Source organism: Podarcis tiliguerta (genome assembly GCF_965153285.1).
Source record: "Podarcis tiliguerta genome assembly, chromosome: 3".
In the NCBI taxonomy this organism is placed as follows: Eukaryota; Metazoa; Chordata; class Lepidosauria; order Squamata; family Lacertidae; genus Podarcis; species Podarcis tiliguerta.
Genome location: NC_139536.1, coordinates 117041172 through 117057621, shown reverse-complemented (window position 1 = coordinate 117057621; position 16450 = coordinate 117041172). Strand labels below are relative to the sequence as shown.

Genomic DNA, 16450 nt, shown 5'->3' with positions numbered 1-16450 from the left:
TTAGAAGTGTGGTATCATCTGCTGAGCATAGGGGACATGTGCCATGATTTATTGGCCCATAGATGGTCTTTGTGGCTTTAAAGAAACTCTGTGCACCATGAGTGTTGGCTAAGTGCTGGATTTCTTGAGCTTTTTTTATTCACCAGGTGTTCTTTAGTTCTCTGGTTCTTCTTTGAACCTCAGCCTCAGCATTGGCATAGGTTTTATTTCTTAGTGGCACAGTTTCTATCTCTTTGCCAGATCTGAAAGCTCTTCCTTTTCTTGTGAATAATGTGTTCAATCTCACTGGCCTTCTCATCAAACCAGTCCTGGTGTTTCTTGGTTTGGTATCCAGTGGTTTGTTCACAGGCTGAAGTAAAGGATGTTTTTAGCTTGGTCCAGTGTTCCTTGATGTTATAGGGAACTCTGAAAGCAGATGGTCCTTAAGAATCGTTGGGAAGCAATCCTGCTTAATGGGATCTTGAAGGGCTCGAGTGTTCATTTTGCGCCTTAGTTTCCTTCCTTGAAGCCTGCATTGAGGTATAGTATGTGATGTTGAGTACATCTGAACTCTCATCTGTGTGTCATCTTCAGTTAACTTAGGGTTGTGCTCATTGCTGTTTTAAGAAAGTAACCAAGAAATGTGCTTAACATACTCAGAATGGTGGAGCTAAGGCGACTTTAAAGCACTGCATTGTTTGAGCTGTCTATTTGTACCCTTTCTTTGAACGGTTGGTTTTCAAAGATTACAAGAAAACCAAAGTAAAGGTTAAGCATAGTGCAGAGCAGAGGACATGCGGACTTTCTCCACCAATAGCCCTTGCCTTCATTCATTTATTTAAAATATTTATTAACATGTTGGCTTTTTCACTAAAAAGAGAAAATGCAAAGCAGCTCACAAAAACACATGTGATAATATTAACAGGTAAATTGCATCAAAGTATTTTTAAAAATACAGTGCCAAAAAATAATCAGGAGACTGAAGGCTGCTGCCACAATGATCAGTATAACAGCAATCAGTAACATAATGATTTATCTGTCATTGAAGCAGAAGAATTATTTGAGGTTAGCAGAGTGCTTCCACCCCTTATACTGTAAAAGCAAACCTCCTGCTTGTTTTGCTTGGCTGCCCTGGAGCAGGATGCTGCCATGTGCAGCAATTTAATGTAGCATGAGCCCAGCCCACTTCTCTGAGACATGGTGTAAGGAGGGGGGTCTGTCAGTCTTCCTGGATGGCAGTAGCAATGACAAAAGGTTTGGGTAGCGATGAAAGTAAGGCTTGCATTAGAGGTGGGAAATTTTGGCTCCAGCTCTTGATGGACTACAACTCCTGTAGTCCCTGACCTTTGGCTGTGCTGGCTGGAGCTGATGGGAATTGAAATCCCACAACATCTGTGGGGCCTCTGCTCCTCCAGCCCTGGTTCAAATGAATACAGTATGGGCCATCTTCCCAGGGTTGCTCCAAAATATCAGCTGCCTCCATTACAGACAAAAGGAAGAAGAGTCATGGTCATGCTGAGACATATCATTGGTCGGGTGATATTGCAGAATCACTGCCATGGCAGGCTGCGTGTGTGTGAGTAAGTGAGATAAAATGCTGGTAATAAGCATGAAATTAAAAGAGAAGTATGCAGTTAGCATGTATTAAGAAAGTCGTGACATTACTATTTATTATTTAATGTCAGAGCTCTTGGCCAAATATTGAGAACTTGAGATATCAGAAGGTTTTAGCAGTAATAAAAAGGTAAAGGTACTGCTGACCGTTAGGTCCAGTCACAGACGACTCTGGGGTCATGCGCTCATCTCGCTCTGTAGGCCGAGGGAGCTGGCATTTGTCGCAGACAGCTTCTGGGTCATGTGGCCAGCATGACTAAGCCGCTTCTGGAGAGCCAGAGCAGCACACAGAAACGCTGTTTACCTTCCCGCCGGAGTGGTACCTATTTATCTACTTGCACTTTGACGTGCTTTCGAACTGCTAGGTTGGCAGGAGCTGGAACAAAGCAATGAGAGCTCACCCCGTCACGGGGATTCGAGCCGCTGACTTTCTGATCAGCAAGCCCAAGAGGCTCAGTGGTTTAGACCACAGCGCCACCCGTGTACCTTTTAGCAGTAATAGTGGAAGTTAAATGGTCATATTGGTTAGGCTGAAATCATATGCTGAAGTACTTCTCTCCTAACCTAGGTCATTAGGAAGTTGAGATGGAGTACTGCAGTTTCATTACGTGACCTGTAAAACACTTATCTGAAATAGTGAGACTTGGAAAATCATAACTGTGTGTGTGTTTGAACCTTTTTTTATTGCCCTATCAACAAATCCTCTATGTAGTTCACACAGTATTAAAACAATAGACATTTAAAATGTTAACTATAAACCATTCAAAATTCTGCCTTATAACCAGCCTTTTTCTAGCAGGAATGTGCTTTGTTAGGATGAAGAATTGCTCTTGCTAATCTATTTTATCTGTCTGGTTTATCATAATCAAAAATACACTTTTTCTTTTCCACAGGCAATAAGCAACAAGGACCAGCACAGTATATCCTACACCTTATCTCGAGTTCAAACAGTGGTGGTTGAATATACACATGACAGCAACACAGACATGTTTCAGGTATATAAAGTATGCTTGAGTTACAGATCACCCCGGGATTAAGACTGCTGGGGCCATCAGAACTTGTTCTCGTGTTGAAAGAAGCAACTACAATTGCAGTAACATGAAAAAATAAGGTTTTTTATTTTGCTTGCCCAGGCCATTAACGCTAATATAACACCAGCAACTCAACAACCCTGAGAAAAGTAAAACTAGAAAAGACCTTTGGGGGTTTATTGGCTAATGGAGATGGGAAGGAAGTCCCTGTAAGGAGCCAGGGGATCAGGGCTTTGTTCTCTTCTTGTCCACAGACAGCCAGAGTAAACATTTTTTAGGGCCATGTAATTTGATCTTTCTCTTCCTTTATTGTGTATCACCCTCCACCCCCCTTCTATAAAGGAACTTCCTTCACAAGCAAATTTTGACGTTTCTCTCAGCTGAAAACAATCACTACACGTTAATGAAAAGCTGTCTTGCTGGGTACAGTGAACTATTTCTAAAGAGAGCATGCTCTTCAGATTTGAGTTTTGTTCTGATTTCTGATCTGGATTAAACTTAATGATTTTTCCTCAAAGATCTATTAATATTCTATTACTATAATGGCACCCAAAATATACTACTCTTCTGTCTTACCTTCCTAGGACTTTTACATTGCAGATTTTGTAAGTTATAATGTGGACTACAGGCCCATTTTTAATTCAGATCCAAGAAAAATAGCTGCGGCAGGGAGAGGGCAAAAAGTACTGTGTCGGTTCAAACTGTCCTATTGTGGCAGGAATCTTCATAGGTAACAGCCTCTATCCAATGTGCCAGATTTCCCCAAGCCGGTGCCCTCCAGATGTTGTGCTGCCCCATTGGCCCCAGCCAATAATCTGGGATGATGGAAGCCGTAGTCCAAAACATCTGAAAGACACCATGTTGAGGAAAGCTGAGCTGTGAGGTGTCCGGAGAAGGCCCTGGCCTGTCACAGGACCACCAAATTAAGTAGCTGCTGTCAATGCATTCTCATGAAATACACTGGCAAGCCACATACCTGATCCTGGTGAGAATTTTTTTTGTCAAGCAGGGAACACAAAAGAAACACACTATAAACAGTCTGAAGAATCAAAGTGGTAAAGCTTCCCCCTCTAATTTACCAGTTCAGCCTGCAAGTGGCAGCTGCATGCCTCAAATGATCCCCTACAAGAAAATCAGATAGAAAATGAGCACACCAAGGAATTCTAGTCCAGCCTTCACCCCATCATAATCCATTTTTATCTGTAGGAACTTTAATCTTTTGGAAAGCCTTCCAACATATCATAGCCTGAAACAAAGCAGCAGCCTTGTAAAAAGCATTGCTGCTTGAAGCGCTTCATCTCAGTGGCTTGCAGAAGCTCTCAAATTTGTCTGAAACTGGAGAGTCGCTGCCACCCAGTGTAGACAGTACTGAGCTAAGTGGACCAATGCTTTTACTCAGTCTAAAGGAGCTCCTTTTGTCCCTATGTTGATACTTTTGATAGCATAAATTGGCCCAGGAACACAGTCCAGGTGAGTGGCCAAAGGTTATCACAGTAGCAGGAGAGGTCTGCAGTTGCTGTTTGACATGATGGGCTGAGGGTGTCAAAACACTTTACCTGTGATCCTTTGGGTGTGGACCAACTTGTAGAACCTGTTGGCTCTTGATCACTTCAAAACAGGGCAAATAAAAGTGCCGTCTTTGGTGCTTTCGAAATGGGGGTGGGTTTGACAGAAATGAGGCTGTCACTTTGACCGAGGGTGGTTAAAAAACACAACATTTAAGATGTGCTGGTTCCAATAGCTGCTCAAACAATTTATTTTTATTTATTTATTAAACCTGTTCATTGCCCAAGGCAACCCAAAGTGACTTACAAACAAGCAAACCAACCAACACCCCCCCCCCCCATTAAGGGGCATTAATGTTTTGGTTTTGGAGAAGCTTTTGATAAAACCTGAAAAGTGTTGCTTGGATTCTTGGATTGCAGCCAAGAGCAGCTGGCAACCCATTGTTTTCAGCCATTAAAAAAGGTGCGAGGCTATCTGTGTTCATGTTGAACTGAGTAGCTTATCTGTGTTCTGACCATATGCATGTGGAAAGAACATTCCTAATTTCAGGCTACCATTTCCCCAACCACGTGGCGGGGATGTGTCCAGGGTCTCAGACCAATACATGTGCTCTCTGATTCACCACAGCAAGGGCATTAATTGAAGAACTGCTGCTGGAATGTAGCTTTGGATTCACAACCCAATACAAAAAAAAAAAATCTTGAACTTGAGAATACATACTACTGTTCTATAACTTTGATGCAAGATATCAGTCTTAGGTCAGTTCTTCTGCTGAAGTGGAACTCTTTTCGGGGGGCACCTCCCCTCCCCTACAGTTTTGGCAGTAGTTCTCAGCCATATTAGAATGCCTGCATTGGGAATTTCTGCATGCTTTCTTCAATGAATAGATGGATAGTATTATTTCCCATTGCTCCAAAGATCCCAAGGGGCTGTTCTTTGAGTCTGCATTACAGTACTAAAGCACTAAAAGTCAAATGATTGAGATAGGGTTAGGGCAGGGATGAAATATTAATTGTTGACTTTCACTAGAGTGCTTTGTATCTAAATCTATTATCCATTTTGTTTTTGTCAGATTGGACGATCAACAGAGAGCCCTATAGACTTCGTAGTGACAGATACTGTTCCCGGAAGCCAGAGCAATTCAGAGACTCAGTCTGTTCAGAGCACTATCTCAAGGTTTGCTTGCAGAATCATATGTGAACGAAATCCTCCTTTCACAGCAAGAATATATGCCGCTGGCTTTGACTCCTCCAAAAACATCTTTCTAGGGGTAAGGGGCTGCTTCCTTCTGCTTCTCAATGCAGGTTTTAACATATTAGCGTGCTTTTCAACTGATCTGCAAAGAACCAATGAATGAAAGCTGTCTTGTTGATGTTTTCCCCATAGGAGAAAGCTGCCAAGTGGAAGACTTTGGATGGGCAAATGGATGGGTTAACCACAAATGGGGTTCTTGTTATGCATCCGCGCAATGGATTCACTGAAGACTCCAAGCCCGGAGTATGGAGGGAGATATCTGTATGTGGGAATGTGTTCAGTCTTCGTGAAACAAGATCTGCTCAGCAGAGGGGGAAAATGGTAAGTCTGAGAAAATAGCAAGTTTGCCAGACAGCTGTAAACAGCGTCCGTGAAGATCATAGAATCATAGAGTTGGAAGAGACCACAAGGGCCATCGAGTCCAACCCCCTGCCAAGCAGGAAACACCATCAGAGCACTCCTGACATATGGTTGTCAAGCCTCTGCTTAAAGACCTCCAAAGAAGGAGACTCCACCACACTCCTTGGCAGCAAATTCCACTGTCGAACAACTCTTACTGTCAGGAAGTTCTTCCTAATGTTTAGGTGGAATCTTCTTTCTTGTAGTTTGGATCCATTGCTCCGTGTCCGCTTCTCTGGAGCAGCAGAAAACAACCTTTCTCCCTCCTCTATATGACATCCTTTTATATATTTGAACATGGCTATCATATCACCCCTTAACCTCCTCTTCTCCAGGCTAAACATGCCCAGATGTCATGCTACATTTGGAGTACATTGCCTTATTTCCACAAGCATCTAATCCGCTACTAGATATTTGCAGGATGAGGATCTATGTTAGTATGAGCACCTGGTACCTCGGGTTAAGAACTTAATTCCTTCTGGAGGTCCGTTCTTAACCTGAAACTGTTCTTAACCCGAGGTACCACTTTAGCTAATGGGGCTTCCCTCTGCTGCTGCTGCACCACCACCGCACGATTTCTGTTCTCATCCTAAAGTTCTTAACCTGAGGTACTATTTCTGGGTTAGCAGAGTCTGTAACCTGAAGTGTCTGTAACCTGAAGTGTCTGTAACCTGAGGGTACCACTGGTAGTCCAAAACATCTGGAGGGCCGAGTTTGCCTGTGCCTGTTTTAAATTAAATGCCTCAGCCTTAAATATTAAGTAAGTCATTAAGTATTAAGTCATCGTTTGTGAAATTTGTATTTGTGTTCTCTTCCAGGTTGAAAATGAAACAAACCAACTTCAGGATGGTTCGTTGATTGACCTCTGTGGAGCAACATTACTGTGGCGCACTGCAGAAGGCCTTTCGCGCACTCCCACCGTGAAGCACTTGGAAGCTCTAAGACAGGAAATAAATGCCGCTAGACCTCAGTGCCCTGTGGGCTTTAACACACTAGCCTTTCCTAGTATGAAGAGGAAAGACGTTGTAGATGAAAAGCAACCCTGGGTTTACCTGAACTGCGGCCATGTCCATGGCTACCACAACTGGGGGAACAAAGAAGAGAGAGATGGGAAGGACCGGGAATGCCCCATGTGCCGCTCTGTTGGCCCTTATGTGCCGCTCTGGCTTGGATGTGAAGCTGGATTTTATGTGGATGCTGGCCCTCCAACTCACGCATTCAGCCCATGTGGACATGTGTGCTCAGAAAAGACAACTGCCTATTGGTCCCAAATACCTCTTCCTCATGGTACCCACACTTTTCATGCAGCCTGTCCGTTCTGCGCACATCAGCTTTCTGGTGAACAAGGCTACATCAGACTTATTTTCCAAGGACCGCTTGACTAACTCGTGTTATCTGAGAACTGCATTTAAATACATAAGCTAAAAGATTCTAATTTCAAATGAACTGCCGTCTTAAATTCAACTATATTTCATTCTCTGGGCTTTGACAGTTTACTTTGAGATGAAGAATACTCATTATTTAAGTGGTGAATTCCTCTGTAGATAATGGATGAAGCTGGTTATGTAGGAAAGATTGGTGGTGGATAGCTGGAGCAGACTGAAGGTAGTTCCTAGCCCATCATTTTTGAGATGGAAAAGATAACATTCTTTGCCTTCAATGTAAATGATTTGAATAACATGCCTTTAATATCTAAAATTTGTCTTTTTAAAAAGTATATAATTGAGGGGTGAAAGTGATCAGTTCAAAAGGATATGAGTTTACAGCTTGGATACAAACATGTAAGATAGAGCAACATGTATAGTAACTCCTTTTTCTATTTATCTTTGCTATGAAAAATTATCCTAGGTGACTTGGATAGAGTAGCATGGTAGTTGTGTGTTGCATCCATTGACTGGATGTGTAGATTAGTTCTGGATCAGGAAAGGGTAGGAGATGGGAATATGATAGATGAGCTTTCTTTATTTTGTAAAAGACTAAATCAATATTGAGTTGGTAGAAAAGCAGCAGGTTTTAAAACATAACTAAAGCAAATTAAATTGATGTGCTTTTTGAAGTGCTTAACTACATGTTGGATTACTTGATAAAATCCTTGTTTTTTCTTTCTCTTTCTCTGTCTGGTAGAACTGTAACAAAATGAACTGGTCACATAACATTTACCTGATACTTGGAATATGCAATTTGCCCTCAATGAAGTTCTTTTCTCCCTCCATGTTATATATTATGTATTGGTTTGTTTTTTGTTGCCTTGTTTTTTGCATTTGCAGCACTGAAGGGTTTATGCTTATTTAAATAAAAAAGAAAACACCAAGGTATACAAGGTGTTCAGTTTTCTTCCTCTACTGGGAGAAACAAAAGAGAGCCAGGAAGTGAGTTAGGCAGTGAGTTAAGTGATTAGATTAGCACATTAGGATACCATGGAGACGTATTTTTGTACATGTTCATACATACTGTACCATTGCAAAAGGCCATCGTCAATTCATTTTCCCTCCCTAAAATGGAAATTACTTGAGGTGTCTGTATTACAGCATTTTATGGGAAGAAAAATATAACCCAGGATGATTATTCCCATGTTGCAAATTCATCTCTGTGCATTTGTATGTATGCATGCATGCATGTATTTAAATATTTATAAAACATGCATTCACAAAAATATAGCAAGGTAGTATACATCATACACAATTACAGTATCAATAAATACAGTGGTACCTTGGGTTACAGATGCTTCAGGTTACAGATGCTTCATGTTACAGACTCCGCTAACCCAGAAGTAGTACCTTGGGTTAAGAACTTTGCTTCAGGATGAGAACAGAAATCATGCGGCGGCAGCGGGAGGCCCCATTAGCTAAAGTGGTACCTCAGGTTAAGAACAGTTTCAGGTTAAGTACGGACCTCCGGAACGAATTAAGTTCTTAACCAGAGGCACCACTGTACTGGTTGGTAAAATGAATTCAAATAGCAAAGGCCTATCTGAATAACACATAAGATTTCTGCATTGCAATATATTTGCATTCAAAGTATTTAAGATGTGGCTAGAAACCATGTGAGTAGCCTTGCCAGAAGGTTCACAAGAGCCCCCAGCCTTCCCAAAAACAAACAAATAGGAGCTGGCCTGCATAAGCTCTTAGGCTTGTATCCAGTGCAGCACTGAGCAAGCAATCCCACTGAGCAAGAGCCAACCCTTTCACTAACAGGGCACTTACTTAGAGTTGCAGTGAATACAAGTCAAAACCCACTTCTGTTTTTTCCAAACACTTCTGTGACTTCAGAAAATGAGTAAAAAACAGCTGCACTGGAATTACATTCAAACCAAAGAAATAAAAATAAATGTGGCAACTTATTTTCCCACCATGGTTTAACTTTCAAGGGACACAAAGGGACACACAGAAAAATCATGGCTACAGTTGCATAGAATCCTTTTTACCCTTGACTCCCCTTCATAGATCCTACCTATCCAATAAGCAGCCTTGCAAAATCTTCTAATAAATCTAATGCAAAAGCAGTTTCCCAGTTGTTTTCTCCTAAGGGCTCTGCAGCAAATGCACCTTCCAAGAATGCAGTACCACTAAATTGTCTTAAAAACTGGCTGAGTAATCAAGGCAAAAATGATGCCCGCGGAGAGCTCTTTGCAAAATAAAACAGGAATAATAATAATAATAATAATAATAATAATAATAATAATAATTTATTATTTATTTAAACCCACTCATCTGGCTGGGTTCCCCAGCTACTCTATTCTTCTAAGTCCAATTAGTACTAGATTTTTTACCAACTAAAGGGCTAGGGAGTGTGCTGTGAATGATGAGACACTTTTCCCCCTCCAAAAATTCAGGGGAAATGTGTGTGTGCGTCTTATGGAGCAAATGCAGGCTCCATGGCTTCAGCGAAAGCAACACAAAGTGTCCAAAGCGCAGCGGGAGCACTCCCGGAGGCTTCGTGTTTCTTTCGCTGAAGCCTGGAGAGTGAGAGGGGTCGGTGCGCACCGATCCCTGTTGCTCTCCTGGCTTTGCTTCGCTGAAGGGGCGCTGCGCAGAGAGGGAGAGAGGTTTTTTTTCTTGTTCTCCCCTTCTAAAACTAGGTGTGTCCTATAGAGTGAAAAATACGGTACCCATCAGCTGGCACACATTCTAGTTACCAATGGCAACCAGATAACTTAATAACAATCCTGGCTGAATGTAGCTCAAATATATGATATTTGCCACAGGTGGATCTGGATGATATAGCAATTCAGGGGTTGAGCTATTAATGAAATGAATATTATATCTTGCACCACAAAGTGTGAAATCATACACCCTGCTTCTCCTTTTATACTTAATGCAATTTGCCATCAAAACAATGAAACATGCATATTGAAATGTTTTTAGAAGAAAAACAGCCTTTAAAAAGAGGTGTTAACTTACTTTGTGAAAAGCAAGCAGAATCCTCTTCAGAGAAGTCTACATAACCAAGCAGAGTCATGTTCCACACTGGTACGTCTTCATTTGTGATTAACTATTATCCAAATTAGTGTTTCTTAAACTTGGATCTCCAGCTGTTTTTGGACCACAACTCAAATTATCCCTAGTTAGTAGGACCAGTGGTCAGAGATTATGGGGATTGTAGTCCAAAAACAGCTGGAAACCCAAGTTTAGGAAACACTGATTTAGAGACTGGGGTCAGTTGAAAGTCTAAGCATTTGTAAAGGGCTCATATGGAAAGGCCTAATAAAAAATGAGCAGAAGGCACATGATCCATTTATGCTATTAAAAGGTAAAGCTACCCCTGAGCATTAGGTCCAGTCGTGGCCGACTCTGGGGTTGCAGCGCTCATCTCGCTTTATTGGCCAAGGGAGCCGGCGTACAGCTTCCGGGTCATGTGGCCGGCATGACTAAGCCGCTTCTGGTGAACCAGAGCAGCACACGGAAAAGTGGTTTACCTTCCCGCCGGAGCGGTACCTATTTATCTACTTGCACTTTGACGTGCTTTTGAACTGCTAGGTTGGCAGGAACTGGCGCCAAGCAACGGGAGCTCACCCTTTTGCGGGGATTCGAACCGCCGACCTTCTGATCGGCAAGTCCTAGGCTCTGTGGTTTAACCCACAGTGCCACCGGTGTCCCATTTATGCTATTAAAGCTAAGCAAAAACATGCATGAAAAGGCCAGTTTGAAAATTCAATTAGTAGTGTATTCAGCATCAAGTGCTAATGAGCAAAAACCAGACTGAGCAGGTTTCCAAATGCACCCTTCATCAGTGTATATACCATTTGCTGTATACACAAAACACACAAACACATCAGTTCAATATACCATCTATAAATATTTTTAAACCATAAGACTATGCTGATATAAATAATTCCATGAGTACAATAAAAGTTATATCAAAATACTCCAAAAGCTACTATAGCCATAATTTAATCACTTGAAATAATAAAACACATAAATAATTGTTTCTTATCAGTCTTATGATCATACAAACCTCACTGAAAAAAATAGTTCCTGGTGCCCTGATTTTAATGCCAAATCCTGCTGTATCTCAGTTATGCTAGCACACAAAGTTAATTGGTTGCACCTGAGACATATCTTAAAGGTATAATATTGCCATTCATACTAAGAATGTTGTCAAATACTGCATCACCAAGATGTTACTATGCAAATACCCATGGCTGGAGTTTCTCTTAAACGATATTAGCAATGCAAATTACAATGAAGGACAAATATGTAAAAATATAGGAGAATTCCCTTGTTGCCAAGATCCAAGTTTGGGGCAGATTTGGTGAGAGAAACCCAGCAGAGATTTAAATTCACAAAATATGCAGCAAAATAAAGCATGAAAATATAGGCTCTTTGTTGTTGTTTAGTCGTGCCCAACTCTTTGTGACCCCCTGGACCAGAGCACGCCTGGCACTCTTGTCTTCCACTGCCTCCCGCAGTTTGGTCAAACTCATGCTGGTAGCTTCGAGAACCCTGTCCAACCATCTCGTCCTCTGTCGTCCCCTTCTCCTTGTGCCCTCCATCTTTCCCAACATTAGGGTCTTTTCCAGGGAGTATTCTCTTCTCATGAGGTGGCCAAAGTATTGGAACCTCAGCTTCAGGATCTGTCCTTCCAGTGAGAACTCAGGGCTGATTTCCTTCAGAATGGAGAGGTTTGCTCTTCTTGCAGTCCATGGGATTCTCAAGAGTCTCCTCCAGCACCATAATTCAAAAGCATCCATTCTTTGGCGATCAGCCTTCTTTATGGTCCAGCTCTCACTTCCATATATCACTACTGGGAAAACCATAGCTTTAATTTACAGACCTTTGTTGGCAAGGTGATGTCTCTGCTTTTTAAGATGCTGTTTACGTTTGTCATTGCTTTTCTCCCAAGAAGCAGGTGTCTTTTAATTTTGTGACTGCTGTTACCATCTGCAGTGATCATGACTGTTAGATCTTTAAAATATGCCCTTCCAAATTTTCCTACTTCCCCTAGCATAGAAAAAGACCACACATTTGGTAAGTTTACTATGGTTTACTTACAAACCCTCCAAAGGTCAGGTTCACATGCTTTTCCATATAGCATTCAGAAAATGCTGCATAGGCAATAAACTTGGCTAGGTTACAGTGATGAAATTTCCTAAATTCTTGGTATGGGAACACGAGAATGGCTTGTAAGAGTCTGAGCTGCAGCAACCAGCTCAAAACCTCTCGGTACACAGACTGAGGTGTACCAATAGGCTTGATTACCTTCATCCCAAGGTGAGGGGGAGAGACCTAGGCTAAGTATGGCAGGATAGCTTACTCTATGGTTTTAACCCCTTCAACTTAAGTTTGTGGGTTATCCTAGACTAGTTAACCCACACTTTTAACATCTGTGGGGGGCGGTGTTCTCACAGTACTGGAACTCTTGTTCATCAATGAAATTGATTGGCAGCTTGATTTAGGACAAGCAAAGAACTAACTGTCTATTGCAGACAAAAGCACAAAAGCTCTGTCCTCTTGTATCTGGCCACCCTAACTGAACGATTACCGTATTTTTCGCCCTATAGGACGCACTTTTTCCCCTCCAAAAATGAAGGGGAAATCTGGGTGCGTCCTATGGGGCGAATGCAGGCTTCGCGGACCTCTCCGCCAGCAGCGGGAGCGCTCCCGCGGCTGGCGGAGACGTGCCTGCATGCTGAAGCCTGCGCGCGCTGAGCTCAGCGCGCCCAGGCTTCGCGGACCTCTCCGCCAGCAGCGGGAGCGCTCCCGCTGCTGGCGGAGAGGTGCCTGCATGCTGAAGCCTGCGCGCGCTGAGCTCAGCGCGCCCAGGCTTCGCGGACCTCTCCGCCAGCAGCGGGAGCGCTCCCCCGGCTGGCGGAGACGTGCCTGCATGCTGAAGCCTGCGCGCGCTGAGCTCAGCGCGCCCAGGCTTCGCGGACCTCTCCGCCAGCAGCGGGAGCGCTCCCGCTGCTGGCGGAGAGGTGCCTGCATGCTGAAGCCTGCGCGCGCTGAGCTCAGCGCGCCCAGGCTTCGCGGACCTCTCCGCCAGCAGCGGGAGCCAGCACTGGGCTCCCACGGCTTGCAGAGAGCTGCCTGTTTGGGGGCTGGGGTCGGGGGAAGCTCGGGCTTCCCCAACCCCGCGCCTGGGGGGGGAAATAATTTTTTTCCTTTATTTCCCCCCCAAAAAACTAGGTGCGCCTTATGGGACGGTGCGTCCTATAGGGCGAAAAATACGGTATATTAAACCTCAGTCACAGAAACCTAGACTGGGGTGACAAGTACCGTAATCAATAGTTCTACACCAGCATGGGCTACAGTCGAACCTAATTTGAAGGCTACCTATGAACAAAAAAGTGTGGAATATTCTAACAATGTTTCAAATTTAATTTTCCACTCACAGGAGCCTGGTGCACAGGCTTAACAGTCTGCTTAGCTGTTTGCAACAGACGTTGAGGGGAAAACTAGCCAGAGAATAAAAATTAGGCACATGTAATGAGTTAAGCTAAGAATAAGGAGGCAGGAGCTTTTTACAAATCCCAACCTTCCAGCTGAAGAAACCAACAAACACAAAAATAGGTAGAATACCACCAGGGATTTGTGGGTGAGGGAGTATACAGAGAGGTCCCATCTAGGGGTAATTTTTCATTATTATTTGCTTCTTTAGATAATTGGTTGGTACAAGAAAATATTATTATGCTTGTACGCTGAATCACAGACTTTTTAGACTCTTCTGTTGCTGAACCGTTAATCAAGTATTGCTCTACCCACCTGTCTCACTTCTCACTCATCACTGAATGTTGCTGAGCTTGGGTAAGTTTGGGGTAAAAAGCTGCTTGTCACAATTTTTAAGCATTTCTGCACCTTTTGACAATATGGCCTTATTGATTACATGGACTGTAGTCCTGATTGCAAAGCAGATCCTTCTGTAGCCAGTGCTGCTGTAGAAAACAAGCAGCAATGTTGCAGAAAAGAGGCCTTCTACCTTCATTTTCAAATATGGTGTTGGGCTGCCATCTGCTGCAATAATGGAAAGTTACTGCAGACAACTGCTTTTGTCCTACGACGGTTTCTTAATAGTGCTCTATAAGCAAGGAACACTTAAGGGATGAATATGCTTTATTAGCTAGGGAAATGGGGGGGAACCTGAAGGAATATATACAATCCCCACACAGACATGTTTTACAGCACTGTAAAGAGGCAGATAATGAAAATGCAGTTAAACCAGTGCTCAAATCTGTTCTCAGTTTCAGGTTTCAGTCCTGGTATTAGAGAACTTGAAGAAGGAATAATCTCTGAGCATGTCCAGTGTGCATTGTTTTCAGAGCACTGCCCCACTGAAAACAGTCCAGATTCCACCCTCCACCTCTGGCACTAGGAGAAATCCACCTGTGGATCAGCTAGACGTGTAAATAAATCAGTAGAGTTATCTGCACCTATGCTGAGTCTAAATTCAGCTGTCAGATTTCAGACAACATACCATGATTAAAAATAAATAAATCATGCTTTTATTGTTACACAACAACAAAACGAAAGCAGCTAACAGTGGATAAGGTACTATTAAAATAACGCAAAAAGTCAAAAAAGCACAGTTAAAAAAGAAAGGAATAAATAAATAAATAAAACCAAATACTGTATTAGAAAAGGCTGTTTGCTGAAGAAACTCAGGAGAAGGAAATCTCATCCGGCAAACTGATTAAAGTGCCCTGAAGTGAGAATGATTCATGGATGGGGCCTTCCATAAAACTGGTGGCATAAAAAAGCCCTGCACCTTGTGGTCACCTGTAATAAGTGGGAATGTGGGTGCGTTACAGTAATTAATCACATGTTTCAATGGCCAGAAGCTTTTCTTCTTTTTGTAGATATAAAATAATTCACAGTTAAAACGTTGTAAAGGAAACAACATTAATTTTAATTTATTAGCAGGGCTGGCCTTGCAATGGCAGAGGAAGCCACTGGGGCACCCATGGGGGGGCACCGTGGGGCCTTGGGGGTCTGCCTTCCTCCTCCCACTCAGCCACCCCACAGGTGGGCGGAGGCAGTGGGGGGACTGTTTGGGCAGAGCGGAGCCTGCACACGCTCAAGCCGTGCATCTCAGGCCCCACGGTGAGTGCCATCCGACATTTTGTCACCCCCCCCCCAGTGGAGACACTCGGGGCGGCCCATACCTACCGCACCCCCCTTCCTCCACCCCTGCTCAGGTGGCAGGTGCTGGGAGGTGGTAAGGTTCTGGAGCACTGACGCTGGTTATTGGGGGTGCTTGGGGCTCCACCCCCTCAATATTTGAATCAATATTGAAGGGGCTGGCATTCCCTGCCACCGCAAGGTGCCCTCCTTGTGCTCCAGCCAGGAGGGGGCTGGGACCAGCGAGGGCAAAGATCACCCTCTGCACAGCCCGCCCCCAGCGCATGCTGTGGGGAGGATGAGGGGGAGCGCAAAACAGCACCACGCTCTGCCTCCTCCTCCCCACATGGCATCGGGGGGAGAGGAGGAGGAGGAGGAGAAGAATAGCGCTGCTTTGCTCGACTTCCTCCCCGCAGCATGTCCCACTGGGCATGACACATCACGTGTTGCACCCCCCTAAATGTGGGGGCACTTGGTGCCCCTGTTCTGGAGAAAAGACTTGTGTGTATCCTATGGCATGCTCTGCAACTCCCTAAGCCAGCCTGATGCCCTTGTGTTTGCACAAGGAAAGGTCCAGTCAACATTCTTGGAGCATGATTCAGCTGCCAATCTGGTTTTTCCGGCCTAAGTGCAGAACCTTACAATTTGTGTCTACTGAAATTCATTTTGTTAAGCTTGCGCCCAGGTCTTCAATCTGCTAAGGTCATTTTGAGTCATGATTCTGCCTTCTGCAGCATTAGCTGGCCCTCCCAGTTTGGTGTCATCTGCAAATTTGATGAGCATCCCCTCAATTCCTTCATTTAAATAATTTATAAAGATGTTGAACAACAACAGGCCCAGCATGGGCATAGCCAAGGGGGAGCAGAGAGGGGCAGCTGCCCCCCATCAATAAAAATAAATAAAATACATTAACTGAGGTTGCGCTCCCCTTCCCAGCAATTGGCCTGCCCCCTGTAACAAAAATTCTGGCTATGCCCCTGGGGCCCAGGACAGAGCCCTGGGTCACCCCACTTATCACTTTTTCCCAGAATGATGAAGAACCATTTATGAGTACTCTTTGGGTTCTGTCAGTCAACCAGCTACAAATCCACCTAACAGTTACTTCATTCAACC

At 43.7% G+C, this 16450-nt stretch overlaps 1 protein-coding gene across 4 annotated transcripts in view; it reads left to right on the top strand.

The window, feature by feature from the left end:
* The window catches only part of PELI1 (pellino E3 ubiquitin protein ligase 1), a 75094-nt gene extending 66996 nt beyond the window's left edge, over positions 1 to 8098 (top strand). For all 4 annotated transcript variants that reach the window (XM_083435402.1, XM_083435401.1, XM_083435400.1 and 1 more), the window contains exons 4-7: positions 2487 to 2588; positions 5203 to 5400; positions 5517 to 5705; positions 6602 to 8098. In XM_083435402.1, the coding sequence (XP_083291528.1) occupies positions 2487 to 2588; positions 5203 to 5400; positions 5517 to 5705; positions 6602 to 7168 (1056 nt within the window). In that variant the 3' untranslated portion in view covers positions 7169 to 8098. The remainder of the gene's footprint in view (positions 1 to 2486; positions 2589 to 5202; positions 5401 to 5516; positions 5706 to 6601) is intronic.
* The last annotated feature ends 8352 nt before the right edge of the window (positions 8099 to 16450 follow it).